This window comes from Hylaeus anthracinus, unplaced genomic scaffold (assembly GCF_026225885.1).
Source record: "Hylaeus anthracinus isolate JK02 unplaced genomic scaffold, UHH_iyHylAnth1.0_haploid 0, whole genome shotgun sequence".
NCBI classification, from domain to species: Eukaryota; Metazoa; Arthropoda; class Insecta; order Hymenoptera; family Colletidae; genus Hylaeus; species Hylaeus anthracinus.
In genome coordinates this window covers 26404418-26421792 of record NW_026533254.1, presented here as the reverse complement: position 1 = coordinate 26421792, position 17375 = coordinate 26404418, and the positions used below count along the sequence as shown (strand labels likewise).

The 17375-nt window shown below is 44.7% G+C and overlaps 1 protein-coding gene across 6 annotated transcripts in view; it reads right to left on the bottom strand.

Annotated features, from left to right (window-relative positions):
* Positions 1-2512: 2512 nt before the first annotated feature.
* The window catches only part of LOC128892754 (octopamine receptor beta-2R-like), a 148042-nt gene continuing 133179 nt past the window's right edge, over positions 2513-17375 (bottom strand). For 5 of the 6 annotated variants that reach the window (XM_054153313.1, XM_054153304.1, XM_054153319.1 and 2 more), the window contains 3 exons: positions 9345-10668; positions 7761-7991; positions 2513-3435 (listed from right to left, as the gene is read on the bottom strand). In XM_054153313.1, coding sequence (XP_054009288.1) covers positions 3345-3435; positions 7761-7991; positions 9345-10333 — 1311 coding nt within the window. In that variant the 5' untranslated portion in view covers positions 10334-10668 and the 3' untranslated portion in view covers positions 2513-3344. Of the gene's footprint in view, positions 3436-7735; positions 7992-9344; positions 10669-17375 lie in introns of all 6 variants that reach the window. The other variant, XM_054153335.1, reaches the window with a different exon arrangement.

The following is a 17375-nucleotide window of genomic DNA, read 5'->3' as shown; positions in this document are numbered from 1 at the left end:
AGAAAAAAGGAAAAGAAAATAATAATAAAGGTTCACGGAATGTAGCTTCAACGGCGTGTTTCTTCCCGCGAAAATTCACGAATAGATTCGAGAAGCATCCGATGCTATTTTATAATTAATAGTCTCGAACGAAACAGAAACTAGAAAGGGATACTTGCAAATTGGTAATTATTAAAAACGATACAAATGTTTATCAAGCGTCGCCGAACATTTTCGAATATTCTTATCGTTTCGATATTTTTCTTCGACATTTTTCTTCTCACCCGATTCTTCTAATCGCTACCCTACGCGTATTTCGAGAGGGAGACGATCGAATTCACATCCAGCCATTGTAAAAAAAAAAGAAATCGTCCGATCCACGAACTGGCTCCCAGTTCGCCCGACGGAAACGAAAAGACACCGATCTCGCATTCGAAAATTGCTCGTGTTTCGTTAATCAGAGCACGAGCGTTAAAATAAAAAAAAAATAAAAAAAAAAAGGAACAGTGTTTTCGATAACGAAACGACGCGTCGTATCGTCGACTCGTGGCGCACAAAAATCTTCGTTCCACACATTTGTCGCTCCATTTATTCTACACACGGGTACATCTGATTGTTAATACGCAGTGCTACATTTTTCATTTACCAACTAATAGGTCGTTTACGGAAGAAACGCCGTAATTAACTTCCGATTATTGCAACTAACCGCCCCCGCCAGGGATCTGGCGGGGGGAGGGTTTGGGGTGGGTGGTGGGTGGGGGCGATTTTATTTATTTACAGACTATTTACACGTATTACAAGTGAATTTTAATACACGACTCTATCACAGAGAAACGGTGAATCGCAGAAAAATGATTTAAAAAAAGAAACGAGATAAAAGAAACAAAAAACGAAACATCGTCATAAATAAAATCGAACGCAACGTACAAAGATTGGCACGGTTAACATTAATAAAATATATAACGTAAATAAAAACACTTCTCGAGCGGCGAATTAAAATTAATTAACAACTAAATTATATATACACATAGTTTAACGAATAAATTACGACGAAGTGAGCGAATCGACCTTATCTAGCGAGTCTCTCGACCGGCAACTTTCGCGTTACGCTCGGGGAATAGTTTTCTCGTTTTGAGAGCTCCACCGATAAAAGCTTTCCCGTCGGTTAGTAGTTGTCAGGCGACGATGAAAAGGAGCAAACATATTTCTGTGAAATTCATTTCTCTACTCGTCGAAACACCTCGGTCGATCCTAGACGAGATCGAAAGGTCGTACGTGTTCGATTCGAATTAAAATTTGGATATTACGATGCGAAAAAGAGATTTCCCTGTTATTGAATTTGATATACGAATACAGAACGTAGAAGTCGATCCGGTGGTTTTGGAAGTTCCCGAAACCGCGAATCGAGAGGGAAAAGGGAAATTCTCCCAGAGGGAGAAAACGAAAGGAAATTCGTGTTCGCTGAGAATTAGAAGACGTATTAGAATTTTTCCATACATCAAGCTGTCGATCGTTTCCTCGACCAATCTCCATAAGAATCTATCACCCGACTGACGTATTCGGACGTTTCATCGAGGTGCTTCGACGATTCTCTTTCACCTGATCGCTCGCAAAATAGGCGACTGTGTACGACAATGAGCAAAATGAATCGTTAAAAGTAATCACAACTTGTTAAAACTGTTGTGTCCCGAGGTTAGGTCATGCGGCACTTCCGAACGAAGGCTATTGCAACTACTTTATTTAATCCTAGCTTGAAGGGATTAGGTAAACCATAGACTCCGAAGATGAACTGCTTGAATAATTAAAGAGCAAATTTGACGACATCTGTCTCAACTTTTTAAATAATAATTGTACTTTCGTATACAGGAAGGAACAATAGACGCATTAAAAATATTACGTGAAACGCGAATACACTCGTGTCTTGGAGTCATGCGGTGCTCTCTCAGTCCAAACGCAGGGTCCCCTTAACAAAAACACCAACGACCTCCAACGATCTGATACACGAATCTCTCTTCGAAGCTTAACCGTAGAATAAATAACCATCCGACGATAAATAATATGAATTAAACAACAACGATAACGGTAACGACTTCTTTGGTATTAGACCACGTGGTGTCTCAGCTCAGGGAGACATTCATCCCTGAGGAGTTCAGGGCTCAGCAGCTTCGAAGTAAAAATTGCTAACGTACTTAAAATACCCTCATCGACAATAAATAATATCAAACAATAACAACGACATCAACAACTCCCTGTACGCCGTCTCTCGCGAATATAGGCTCGAGTCTAAAGCTGCGGACCCGCATCCGAGATCTGAACTGTGAAGCAATGGCGAACGAATTGTCAGGTCGTCCGCGTTCGCTGGAAAAAAAGGAAGCGGAAGCGACGTCGAACAGGAGTCGAGCTAATGCACTTGGCCACCCAATCGGACATTCGCGCCTCTCTCGGACCGAATCAATCGACCCGACCTCTGGAAAACTCTCGATTTTAGCAAAATTTTAGGAAAGATTGTTGAGACCACGTTTGGAACATCGACTTAGAGTAGTTGGATGGGGTCGGTCGGTTTGGTCGCGTAGAGAGTCCTTCGTCGAAAGGACGAGGTCTGGCGACACGGTCGGCTTTTCTCGCGGCTGTCGCTCTTCTTCGAACTTCTCGTGTTCCCTCGGCTGATCCATCGGTCGATCTCGGCGTGGAACTCTCTCGTCGCGGAAGCTTCTCTTAAGAATACTATCTTTGGCAATGTGACGTGATCTATGCGTTGTATGCGTGTGTACCTCCACCAGGTGTTCCGTCTCTGTGATCGTTCGACGACGTCGCACGACTCTCGCGTGTCTCCGTGTTTCCTGGCCCCCTGCAGTTTCGGTTCCCTCTGCAGCTCGCCTCGGCGCGTAAGAGTCGCGAGACACGGCTGGGCTCGGGACGCGTTGGAGAGTACGGTAGAAGAAGTAGTTCTGCGTGGTAAAACCGATTCTGGATATTGCCCGGTGTTCGACGACATGTCCCTGATGGTCCCTGTCGATGGCGGCCCGTGTAAACATCTCCGGAGTATTTTTCGATATTTTTATACCTAGTCGCGTGATTAACGTGAAATTTCAGGACGAGAAGCTGCTGAAATCGAAAATGCACGGGGCCATTCAAAACGTTTAAAATGCGAATATTTGGGATGAGATTCCTTTTGTTTGTTTGTTTGTTTGTTGTTGCGTGCGTGTATGTGTGTGTGGTTTGGCAATATAACGGAGAATCTCTCGTTGCGAGGTACGGGTCGCTTGTTGCTTGCGTGGATGATGATACGGATGTATGGGTGGGCGTGTACGTATTATGCGTATCTTGTTCGCGATTGCGGTTTAACGTATAAAGTTGCCCTCTTCTCAGAGACTGCTACCGAACTCGCTCGATCTTCGCCGGTCGATGTGCTTGACGTACGTCTCCGAGTATATACTCTTAGTGCGGTCGTCGTACCTGCAAGCAGTACAAGCAGACAGTGGTAACCGATACGTGTGGTTCGATCGAGTTGGGATTATGTGGTCGGGAATTAAAATCGACGGTTGTGCGGGTACGCTTGCGGTCGACCTTAGAGTAGCGATGGGCTAGAGGCGATTTAGTTTTTTTGATCGATCGAGGAGTTGATACAGTATCGTCTCGGAATAAGCAAATCGGTCGCGACCGACGAGTTGCTTATCTCGAGGGAGGTGCGGTAAAGACTGAATTAGCAATTCCCGTGCAAGACGGGATTGACTGGATAAATGTGTCTATGCCATAAATGCACACACTCGGGAGTGAACTAGTGCGTTTATGGTAGACTTCGTACATACTCTGACGTTTGCCGACAAGCTTCGAACGTCGAGAAGGACAACGAATAAAGGAAGAGGACGGAGCTGAAACACCAGGGTATGTCGGTGAGACAATGTAATGCTACGGTGACATTTTTTTATTATTAACTTTTTGATTGTAAAATTTTTACCATCACATTCCTGACATTTTACTGATTAAAATCAGACCAAACGCGATACAATTCGGACGATATTTACCATGCATCTTCTTTTAGTCAGTGTTCTACGATATACAGGGTGTCCTAGCTCATCTGCTATAAAGCTATAACGGGGCGAATGGGGCGAATGTTTCAGCGAGAAGGAATTTTTGTTAACTTTCTCATTTAACGAGATACGATAGCCAAGTTCCATTTTTCTGGAAATTGCAATTTAAATACTTGTAATTTTGCATACGGCCGATAGTTTTGAAGTCATATATATGTAGCTTTATAACAGTTGAGCTGGGTCACCCTATATGATACACAAGTATGATACATACAAGTAAATATATTGCGAATTACGGCGTGTTTGAGCTCATTTTAATCAGAAGAATGTCAGGAGTATCCCGGTAAAAGTTTGACAACAAAAAAGTTAATAATAGACAAATTTCATCTTTGCCATTAAATTGTCTCACCGAGTAATCCGATTTCAGATCATGTTTCCACTACTCGGCGATAGAACTCCCGGACCCCTCAGTGGTGGGGATGATTTCAGTGCATTTATGGTAGAGATATTTGTGCATTTACGGAGACTTTACTGTAATATGATACTAACCGATTGATAAGCTTCTGCCGACTGCTGTTTTTCCTCGGACCCCTCTTTCTCTCTCACTCTCTGTCCTTTTTCTACGTTCAACGACTTCAAACAGAAAGGTGGGGATAGCGAGTTGCTTATCCCGAGGCGGAAAACAGTTGTTTATTTCGAGACAATACTGTATTACAGAAGAATCTATGCAGGACCTCGCGATTACTTTAGCGCCACTAGTTCGCACGCTCGTGGCTTTCAGCCCCGTCCCACGGTCTCCAACTGCAAATAACTCCATAAGCGATTTGTTTGCGTTACGAGCTTCTACGTCGTGTCACCCTAAGTAATTTATTTTCACAGCTGTTCGGTTACGACCGAAGTTAAACACCTGTTAAAAATACACGCAATGGAATAAAAAGATATAAAAACAAAACGCGGCGATATATCGTGCCCATTTCGCTGGCCGAAGCTCGTATTTTAATTTCCCGGGAAATTGCGACAGCTATTGCAACGTCCGCGTCAATCCGCGAAGTGTTCGTGTCGCAGAGGTCGCGTGTTTGAATATACACGGATACCGGTAAACACAAACATTTTTGCGTTCTCTATTATCGCAAGAGCAAATATTGACGCGCCGACTCGCTTCCAGCAATCAAGAAATATTTTTCACCGCGAAACGTAAACGGTTTCATTTCGCATAAACGAATCCGGGGCCCGCCGGAACCGATTGTCGAAGTCGCTTTAAAAAATTCTTCCGGAACGATCGGGTACGATAAATATCGATTTCGAGAGGCAAACGATCAGAATTTCCCGACGAAAGGGAAGCTTCGCCGTCGAGCTAAAAACTCGTCTTCCCTTTCTTTTCCGCGGTGAACCACTTTGAAAGGGGACGGGAGCGAAGTGGAAGAAGCACGCGTTTCCTGAGTTACGCTCGCATTTGTGTGAAAAAGTTGAGCATCCGGTTCTCGACTTGACCTACTTTCTCCTAGCGAAATTAAAAGTAATGTCCAACCCGCCTCCCTCTTCGCCGTCCACGCTTCTAATCATCTCCGTTTTATGGAATTTTCTTGCGTCGCGAATGCAGGTGGCGCTGAAGTTTTCAACTGTGATTTCCCAGGTTCGCGTTGCTCGGGATCGGTCGTTAAACCACTATTTCGAATTTAATTTAGCGAGAGGGGAGGGGGTTGGGGAGGAGGAGGAGGAGTTCCGTTAGCCAGGATATATACCGAAATTTTTGGTACATTTAAATTTCATAAATTCGAAATTGCCCCGATTGGGAAGCCGAAGACGGATCGCTTCATGGAGATCGCGTAATTCGTATGCGGGATTTTATACAGGATGTTCCTGAGTGTACAGCCGCAACGGTCAGAGGGGCGATTTCTCGCGAAAGAAACAAATCGAAAACGTAGAATGAAGTACTTGTTATCATTCTAGACGTCGTTCTCGAGAAAATCGATTCTCGGGTCATTCTACCGTATTGTGTTTTTAAAATAGATTATCGTTTAATTAAAGATAGTTCAATGTAATATTCATATTTCTTCTTGAAAAAATTCTAATACAATTATAAAAGCATAATAAATATACGCAGAAACTTTAAAATAAATCGTTTCGTAATATCATTTTGAAAAAAAATTAGCGTATAAGCAAGTTTTTCTTGGCCAATAAAGTAGAATGACCCCTTAAACCGTTCCCGGGATACGCGCGTCTGACCATTACTCGCCGTTTCCACTTCGCGCCGGTGCTCGCAAACATCGCGAACTTAATTCTATCCAGTTGCATAATAAATATACGCAGAAAGTTTAAAATAAATCGTTTCGTAATATCATTTCGAAAAAAATTAACGTAGAAACATGTTTTTCTTGGCCAATAAAATAAAATGACCCCATAAAAGTTCTCGGTATACGCGCGTCTGACCATTACTCGCCGTTTCCACTTCGCGCCGATGCTCGCAGACATCGCGTACGAGGAATTTTCTATTTCTCCTCGATTTCGTTATCTTCCAATTGAAACGGACCGTTCGAAACGAAACGTACTTCGATACACGTTACTTTCAAAATGTACGTGCTTAGCAAAATGTCCGCGATAAAAGGTATCGTCGCATTTGATCCGTTTTATACGGCCAAGCGTGTTGCGTAACTTTGATACGTTCTCTTCCATGATTTCTGTAATCAATGCGCGCCTACAGTCACGCTTTGCGGATCTCGGGGAACGTGTAACACGTAATTCGTCGGCCAAGTCGCACGCGAGAGCCGCGCGTTATCAAACGGAAGGCGACCCGTGAATCGGGACGCATTAATTAAATCATGCATGGACACGGCGGCGAACATTTTCCGAAATTACTTTCAGCGTCGGACACGCGAGGCGGACGAAGTTACGCGGCGCATTTAGAATTTTATTACGGTCGCAGCCGGGCGAATTGGACGAAACGTTTACGAGGAACTTTTACATTGAACTGCGGCGACCGTAAATTCTGTATTTTTGACCCTGGAATACCGTCGCGGTTCGCGATAAATTGCGATTAAATTTCTTCGAATTTGCTACGTTCGAGTCATAAAAAATTAAACAAACGGAAATAACTGAAAAGGTAATCGAAATTTCGAAAGGTAAATATAAATTAATATTTAACGGAATTTAAATATACAGATTAAAATGTCCTTTCGCGTTGTAGATATACTCTCGAGGGTTGTCACGATTCACGTCAAAAAATACAAAGAGGAAACGCGTGGTTTAGCTATCGCACCGCCGACATTCAACCGTGGCAGCTCCTATAGCCTCTACAGAACCCGTAAACGGATATAATATTGGCGCGTTCCGCGTTTGAAAACAGTCGAGGCACGGTATAAAGTGAATGGACGCAGACCAAAGTGAGCAGCAAATATTTTCGCCTCCCAAAGCTGCTGGACGATACTCGCCTACCTACTCTGTTGCCGTATCGCTGAGCTCTTCGATCCACCTTTATCAACGCATTTCCGTTTAAGTCGATAAAAAACAAACGGTCTCGGCGAAACATAAACAAACATTGGCAGTCCCCTAAACGTCCAGAGGCGTTCGGCTATCTACTCTTGGGAACGTTCTCGAAGAGAACGTTCTGAGAGGAATCTACTTAATTGGGTCGCGTTGACATCGACCGAGACGAGAATTGTACATCGAGAAACACGGATGGGGAAGAAAGGGTGGGTAGGATAAAAGCGATAGAATGTAGTGCGTACCTCAATGTGTCAGACCAGATCGTACCTTAGGGACGGCCGACGGAAATCGAGCGCCTCGAGGTCGGACGGCTCTCTCCTGCAGAGCGAGCAGAAAGCGCACTGCAGCGTGTTCTTAAAGGCTTCTCGGAAGTCGCGGTTGAAGTACGCGTAGATCAGCGGATTCAGCGCCGAGTTCATGTATCCGATCCAGAAGAGGAGCGCGATCACGATATCGGGGCACGGGCAGGATTCCCCGCAGAGGGTCGTGATGACGTACCTGCGGAGAGAGTTCACTTCAAGAGGCCACCCCATAGGCGAACATACGTTTAACCCTTTGACCGTGAAGGGTGCAGTAGATGGACGCTCTCGGGAAACGGGCTCAAAGAAATGTTTGTGATCCTTGAATCAATTTTTAAAAATTATCGACTTACAGGGGATGACGAGAAGAAACTTTTTTCTACTTACAGTTTATTTATAGGAGGGTTACTTTCGAAAATAAAAATTGTAGAGTCAGAAGTTCGTTTGGAAAAATTGAATTTCACGAAAAAGGTTTTGGGTGTTTTCAATTTTTATCTGTGAAGCTAGACATCGTACGAATAAACTACACATACGAAAAAGTATCGTTTTTTCATTCTCTATAAGATGATATTTTTGTTAAATTCTATTGTTCGACCGTTATTTTTTTTCCTTTATAACAACAGTAACAGGATCGGACCACTATGAGATCCCAGAAAAAAGGTCTTTTAAATTTTCAATTTTTATCTCTGAAACTAAACATCATACCAATAAACTATAAATACTAAAAAAAAAAATACGTCTTATTATTCCCTACAAGCTAATATATTTGAAAAAATTTACACCCGTACGCCTCTTGGAATTTCCAGCAAAACTCGTCCCGCAGTCAAAGGGTTAAAAGGGATCCCTGTGTCGCCCATGAATAAGCGGTTCCATCGTTGAACACGATCAGTTTATGGAAGAACCTCTTTTTCATAGGCGATGCGTGTCAAGGCTCTCGTCGTTTTCGATCAGCGTTGGCACGAGAACTCGTCGCTCGAGTCTCCTTTTTTTCTTAGAAAGAGCAGCAGACCGAGACGCGAGTCTGGGCCACTAGGACACTTTCACGCTAATGGGAGGATATCGGCAAGTTTTATGGCACAAGTTTCAGTTTAACGGGATGAATGGATCCGTTTTGGAAGGTTCGCATGCGGAAAGGAGCGAGACTTATCAGGCCACGATAGGATGAAACTCCTTTACGAAAAGTTTCGACACAGGGAATATTTCAGAGAAGAGTCTATTTGACGGGGAGTTGGTTCAAGTTGCTCAAGTCTGATGAACAGCGAAAGGTCCTTGGAAAAAAACAGCGCAGGATTATGCTTGGGAGAAGCTTCGACTAGGATAGTAATTTTAAGAAACGCCAGGCTACAATTTCCCGAAACAAAAAGTCGAGTAGCATACGACAATCCTTCGAACTTTTCGCTAGCGTCGCAAAGAGGATGATCGTCATCCACGCAACCAGTCACCCCTCGAACACTTAATCGCAGTCTTAGAGGCTAAACGAAGAGCCTAACTCCGCGAGAGATTCACAAAAATAAAACAAAAGAAATCACAAAGCCTGAATGCTCAGACGCACCACAAGAAGAACGGCAACCAGCACAGTATGAAGGTACCCATGATGATGCCTAACGTCCTCGCAGCTTTGTGCTCTCTCTTCATCTTCATGATGTTCTTGTCCTTCGTGGGGGTGTGCAGGTGATCCGTGCTGATCTCGTTCAACGTCAAAGTCTTGGACGAGCCCGCACTGTTCAACTCCCCGTTAAGATTGTTCAGGTCCTTGCTGGGCCTGTGGCTAAGCAACATCACGTTACCCATGCGGCTGTGCATCTGCTTCTCCTGCCTGTTAGCCTCCTTGAACACCGCGAAGTACGTGAGGGTCATGATCGTGCAGGGTATCCAGAACGAGATGCTCGACGAGAATATCACGTAGATCTTGTTCACCTTGAACTCGCAGAGTTCCGGATGCTTCTCCCTATGAGCTGTGTTTTCGGCGGTGGTGTACCAGCCCATGAATATCGGCATGAACGATATGAAGCCGGGCATCACCCAGCAGGCGAGCAACATGTACGCGGCGATACGCTTGGTCATGATGATAGGATACTTGAGAGGTTTCACGATCGCCCAGTACCTGTCCACCGAGATGCACATCAGATGGAGGATCGAGCTGGTGCTGAAGTAGACGTCTAGCGAGTTCCACACGTCGCACATGAAGTAACCGAACAGCCACTTTCCGGTGAGCTGAACGCTCGCGTTGAACGTCATCGCGAACATCGCCACGAGCATGTCGGCCAGCGCCAGCGAGACCACGAAGTAGTTGGTGATTATTCGCAGCTTCCTGTGACGCATCACGGACACCATCACCAGCAGGTTGCCGAACACCGCGGTCACGATTATCGAGCCCAGGAGACAGCCCTTGGCTATGGTAGCCGGTAACGACCACTTGGGCTCGTTCGCGTAGGTGCCGTTGACGAACTGGCTCTCCTCGGTCGAGATGGCGTTCAGCAGGGTCGTCACGTCCACCGAGGACACCTCCGTTGGCTCGGAGGTCGTAGCGATCGTCGTCATGCCTCGGCCTCTACGGCTGAACCGTTTTCCTTGGCCTTGTTCCTCTTCTTCGGTTCGAAGAGACTCGACGGGCGGCCTTAGGTCACGGACGTGCCTACGAGTCGACGTACCAGGTTGGCCTTCATCTTCGTCGGGGAAAGGGCGTCGCCACTTGCCAACTTTCTGCCGCTACTGGGACGCTTGCCAGCGTGAGCTCCGTTACGGGAATATTGCTAGCCAGGTAGCCGTTTGGTCAGCAAAGCTAGCCAGCAGTCGCAGGGGTTACGCGAGATGATTCGATGGACTTCTGGATCGGTCCTCCCCTACATGGCTCGCGTCGACCTCTTAACGGCGACCTGGAAACAGAGAGTCGGGACGGTTAGGTTGTCGTCGAGTGCTTCGGAGGGAGTTGGGGATCGTTTGGAGTGTCTCCTCTACTTTAACACTTTATTTACTGGCGAGACTTAAGGTAGATACAGATTGAGTGGGAACACATCACGTCAGTGTAATGTGAGCCGTAGGTACACAAAACCCTATGCTAGGATTTTGTACCAGACGCATCGTCAGACTGGATGCAATGGAAGGGTTAATATTGCCCAAGGTTTTCTCGATAAACATCAAAATTGCTCGCAGAATATTTGTTGTGTGACCGAATAGAAGAGATGTGTGTCTTGAACTTTGTTTTTATTATTTAAAATCAATCCCGATTCAACATAGACTTCCGAGCTGTCAAACCGCCTTTCCATTTTCTAGCTTTATCGACCGATGCAGCATCAGCGGTTGGTTTAGCGCAACCGTTTTACGCTATTTGAACATGATACGAAGTTCTTATCGTCTCGAATGATGTATTCCAGTCGAGTGGGGTATCAAGCGCACTAGACGACCCACTTTATTCGATTTGTTTGTGCTACTTGCTTAATCTACTCAATCCATTACAATCATTCGGGCTATTCAATTTATTCAGTCTGCACGGCACTATACCGTGCCAGCAGATTTATTTGCTCGCGACTCCTCTCCTTCTCGAGCCGTAAACGCCCGATAAAACTTCTTAGCCGATCTCGAGACCCCTCTCTACGGAATCTCCTGTCTCCAGTGTGTATTTTTTCAGAAGCCTGAGCTCCCGATTAAGCTAATTACAGTAATGTCTCCATAAATGCACAAATTTATCTACGATAAATGCACATGAACCATCGCCACCACTGGGAGGTATAACCCTTAAGGAGTCTAGGAGTTCGATCATCGAGCAGTGTAACATGATCCGGGATCGGATTACTCGGGCGAGACAATTCAATGGCAAAGGTGAAATTTTTCTATTATTATCTTTTTTGTTGTCAAAATTAATACCGGGATATTCCTGACACTTTTCTGATTAAAATGAGCTCAAACACGACGTAATTCGCAATATATTTACTTGTAACAACTTATTATGCATCATACAGGGTGTCCCAACTCAACTGTCATAAAGCTACATATAATATATAAAATATTTCAGCGGGTTTTTAATAAAATTTAGGGATTTTTTAACTTGCGTCAAGGGAAAATCGTTCTGTACTGGTTGGTACCACTGTCAGCGGCGCCACAGTTCGCCCGAGGTCCGCGCATGGAGCTCAAGAACAACCATCGGCGAACAGCAAACATCGGCGTTACCTTAACCGTTATCGCGACGATTGCGACAACTAGCTCCTTCTGGTGTCCTTCTTCCAGCCGGAGAATAACTGCGCGACCCTTTGAACAGCTGCGCGAGTTTCCCGATTGTGTCGCGCACCACTCGAAACGAGGACGTGCCGGAAGAATGAGTAACCTTGAATCGGAAGCCCCTTTTTCTGCCGCGTCGTCTGTCTCTCCAGCCCCGTTGACCGTTTCGCGACAGGGCCGTGTCAAGTGCACTCCCGTTCCGTCGGTGTAATTTATGATCCGCTATTTTTGCGGTACATTTGGGTCAATTATTCCGACCGCGGGCGTCGCCAGGCTGCGATCCCGCCCGATGAAAAACAGTCGCCCCTCGGCGTCCCGGCCTCGAGGACGGCACTTTTATTCCGCCGCGATGGAAGCGACAGCGCCGCATGGGAACCAGGGATATATCCGCGTCTCTTGGCCAGCTTTGATTACTCCGCCTTTGTCCTTCGAGGTTTTGCGTCCCGGCCTTCTGTCGCGTCTATGAAGGATCGCCCGGCGAACGATGCCATCCTTGATCTGTGTTTGATGCCGGCAAGCAAGCGAGGGGGAAAAAGCCTTGATGGATGGTCTCATGCTAAGTTGATCCCCTCGTCAGCGGACATTGTGGATCCACGACGTCTAATAGTTTTCTGCGCGTTGTCGTCGCGTCGGTTCGGATATCTATTAGTAGTGCCGGTTCACCGACGTTTATTAGCTCGAGGTTCGTGACATCTAAGGACGGAGGAGTTGAGGTTGGGTCGCCAGTTGTTGGATGCCAACCTAATCTCTACTATTTTTGGTTTGAGATAACATTGTCTTAGTACAAAGTACAAGAAAATCGGGACTCAAACATCGCACTTATCTGTGTTTAGATTAGTTAGATTAGATTAGTCGAGTACCGAACGTAGAAAAAGACAAAGAGTGAAAGAGAAAGAGATCTGAGGGAAAAAAGCAGTCGGCAGAAGCGTATCAATCGGTTAGGATCATGTTACACTGCTCGCTCGTGCAGAGTCAAGGGGGAGCCCCCCTTGTGTTGAGGATAATCATCTTGCATTTATCCAGTCAATCCTATCTTACATTATTATCCAGTCTTTACTGTACTCTGGCGTTTTCGCTCCTCTTCTTTATCCGCTGTCCTTCTCCACGTTTGAAGCTCGTCGGCAAACATCAGAAAGTATACGAACTCTACGTCAAACGCACAAGTTCATGCGAGCCGAGTCACCCGAGCTTGTGCATTTAAGGAGACTTTACTGTATAGCGATTTTCAAGCGTTTTCTATACCGTGTAATGGTTGTTTTGGGATTGCTCGATGCTTCCAACAAATAATCCCAAACAGAAGTCGAAGAAAATTCGCCGCGAAAGGGAATTGTTGTTACCACGAAGAAAAAGAATCATTTATCTTCCTCGTGTCGCCTTATCATCCATCAGATAACTCGGAAATCTTCGTGCCAGCAGTTTTCCACGCAAAGACGGCTACACGGCCTCGTAACTCGACTTCCTGGCCATTAAATAATGTCGGAACATCCGCGTTTCGATATTCCTACCAGTCTCGAAATAAACAAATACAAAACGATTCTAATTTTATCCATCCATTCCTTTCGCGAACTGAAAATTCGAGAAAGTATATTTCCTGCGAGTTACTTCGAGAACCGATGTGTCATTTGGAAGTATAGCTGGTCTGGCAAACATTTTTACAAATCGTATCTACACGCTCCGATCGCTAATGCCTACGATTCAATACTATCGGACAAAGTATCTACGCAGTGGCGATAAATTCGCCACGTCTGGCTCGCAACGCGTCCATACGTATCCGTGTTTCTCTGCTGTTGGATTCGCTGCACGGCACGCTAACGCGTGCCGTAAGTCATTGTGCTCGTCCGTAAAAAATGATCAGCCATAGGCGACGCCCAGCTGCGCAACATTCGTTCTTTTCGTTTCGCTTCGCGGACCGTGACTCGTCTTTGCGCTGGATATCTTCATTCGGGAATACGAAAAAATTCATGAATTTCCGCGTTTGATGCACCTGGAGCCCCGGTACCTTTCCAAATCAAATTCGACTCGCGCGAATCTACCTTTTTCAGTTCTCTAGTTCGACGAAGATTACAACTTCGGCCGGAAGAGAGTAATTCCGTACTCGACCGTGATAATCCGGTTTCTCTGGTTTATTTTAAACGACGAAGCGAGCAGGCGAGAGCTTTTTTTTCATCTCGGAGCAACTTCGCCCGAGTATTATCGCCAAGAATTTTATCAGCCGTGGGTGTCGGCAAACTTTTATCGCGTCGAAATTCGTTCGGGTCGATTATGGAAAACCCTTATTTGAATTTTAAACGGGTCCAAGTTTCGGCGCAACGAGTTTCGTATACCTTTATCAAAGTTTACAAGTTCGCAGCGGAACCGATTTGGATGCGTGTGTCGCGCGTACGGCTGTACGACGACGTCACGCAGTGGCGTGGAAAACAGATCTAGGTGGAAAAAAGTCTGTTAGAGTAGGAATGAACCTCTTGACATACAAATTAAATGGAACTTGATGCGATTGAAAAATACTATTTAATTTCGCTCAATTGAAGTAGAAAGTGGATGCTGAAAAAGTCTACCTCTTTTTAAAACAAATTTTGAATTTTTATTGATAAGACTGGTTCATAAAATTCATTCACCGAGATGATAAAAAATCATCAATGAATCATTTTTATGGACTCAGGGACCTGAAACACTGTACAAAAAAAAAAGCAAAATATAAATTAAATATTTATTTGCACCCAAACTGGCCATTCGTCTCACTGTACCGTCAGATTCAGAGCACATAAATTCCGAACAAGTTACGTTTGCTGACCGCCGCATCGCGAATCCTCCTTTCGAAACATAAACTCTGATTTTATCGATATAACAGTCCCGGAAATTTAATCTCCGATTCGATCGATGCCGACGCCTTAGCGCGCGATGAAAGATTCAGAGATAATAAAATACACGACTCGACTTTGGATAAAAAAAAATTAGATTTTAAATAAGAACAATATTCGCGAGCAAGATATTCTCTATTATTTTTCGTACAATACGTCGGCAAATACTGGGAGCACCGTAACCGTACTCCTCGAGAATTTTTCAAACGTAAGTTCTCCGCGCGTTCGTATCGTGCGATCGCGACTTCATTGTGCATCGACGGCCGGCTGAAAGCACGTCCAGCAAATTCACTTTTCCCCCCGGCGAACAATGGCAAGGAAACAAAACCAGGTCCGTGCGACGGGCAACAATGGTACACCAACATTGACTGCGAAAACAATGCGTAACACGGCGGAGCCTAAGAAGGATGGAAAGTATTTAATTACGAGGGTGCCACGACAGAAAATTGAACCGAACATTTTCGCTTTTACGCTGCCCCTGAAATGCTGGTCGGCGAAGATTAAAAATCTTTCGTTCGAATCGTAGGAATAATTTCGAGAGAGATCGACTACATGCAAAGGGACACGGCAACGCCGCCGTGTCGACGCTTTTTTTTTGGTTTTTGCGATTGTTGCTGAAAAGCCGCACGGCGAAGGCATTTTATGCTTGTTTGTATTGTACGTTAAAAAGTGTCAATAGACCTTACATACAGGGTGTTCCAAAAATGTTGGAGGTTCTTGCAAAGGGTGGTTCGGGGGGTGATTTGAAACGACTTTTTCCTTAGCGAAAATGTTGTCCGAGGCTTCGTCCAGGAGATATTAACAGAAAATCCCGACTAATCAGAGCGCGAGTATGCCGGTGGAGTGGAGCTTATACTACTGCGGCCGACTAGCGCGTAGCCTACACTACTGCGGCCGACTAGCGCGTGGCCTATACTACTGCAGCCGTGTAGCGCGTAGCCCACCTCCTTGAAGTTTACAGCTTTTGCAACTATTTATTTTTTTACTCCAAAACCGTAAATGGGAATCCGATGAAATTTTTACCGAATATCCACCTTCGTAATAGGTACCCATAAAAAAATCGGTGAACCGCTAGAAAAATTATAAGGGCCTCAAAAAAATTCGTAAGTCTTTTTGAGGTTTGTGACCTTTGACTCGAATTTTGAGGGTGATAAAGCCATCTGAGCGTTTTTTTAGCATTAAACAACATTTGTTGGGCTTTAAAAGAGCTTTCCAACGCCGTATGGATGGAGTAGATCGGTTGAGAATTGAGGAAGTTATGGACGTTTAAAGTTGGCTAGCCAATCTTGGGTCACGATTTTGGTCAATTTCCCCAGGGTTATTATAGGGAATACAACAATTTTATCCAATCATCACGAAATTCGGTATCTATAGGTTTTTTTGCGTGCTGAATCTGAATATGATGTTATTTCTGCTTCAAAAAATTTGTCTGAGGTAGTTTGCTTAAAATTTTGTACAGTGTTTTGGCGATAACTTGAACAATAATTTTCCTAGAATTTTTTAACTATTTTTACTGAATTTCTCGCATCAATTTCAGTGCAAGTCGATAATAATATTGGCAAAATTAAAATATTCATTTTTTGGCTTTTAAAATTCAAAGATTGGTCGGGGTTTTCTGTTAATTTTTCGCTAAGGAAAAAAGTTGTTTCAAATCACCTCCCGAACCACCCCTTTCAAGGTGTTACAACATTTTTGGGACACCCTGTATACTTCTCTTTTCAATATAAACTCTGTTCTTCGTCTTCAAATCCTACAGAATCGAGAAATTTTATTCGAAACATTGTTGTCCGCCCGTCATCCCTTAAGCTCACCGGGATTAATTGCATTTCCATCCGCGGTAATCGACGTCGGAGAAAACGTTCCTCGGAACATTTATCTCCTCGTTCGAGCAACCCAGCCGCGTATCCGTCGATAAATTATGGAATTCCGATAGGGTTTCACGTTCGAAAACGGTCGTAGATCGCTTACGGTTTACTCGCAGCAACGCGATGTGTATCGGTTAAGGTTGTTTATTAATCGACGATCGCGCGTGGTGGATTCGTCGCGTGGATTATCGAAGCGTTGAAAAAAAAAAAGAATACACAAATTCGTGACCTCGACACGACGATATTCTCGTGTCGTAATTTCTGGAAGACGGTAACAGGAAAATATCAGAATAATAACCGCGTTCTCAGTTCCTGTGCAACTCCCTGATCTTGAGTTTAAGTAGAAATTCTAGCCACGATCAGACGGCATCGTATTTCTTCGAGAGCTCGAGCAGACTTAAGAGAGCAATAAAAAGAAATTCTACGCGACGCCTTTACCTCGTTCTCCGGACCGAGGAAAATGGCTGTTTTCGCAGCCGACGGTGGAAAATTGTGCGCTGAAAAATTTCAGACGACGCGTCGACGTCGGTCCGTGAATCGTCCCCGATAGCGGCGGGAACCATAAGGTGTTTAAAAAATAACAGATTTCGCGCTCGTCGTAGGAATCAAGGGATCGAAAAACAAACTTAGTAAAAAGCTTTTCTC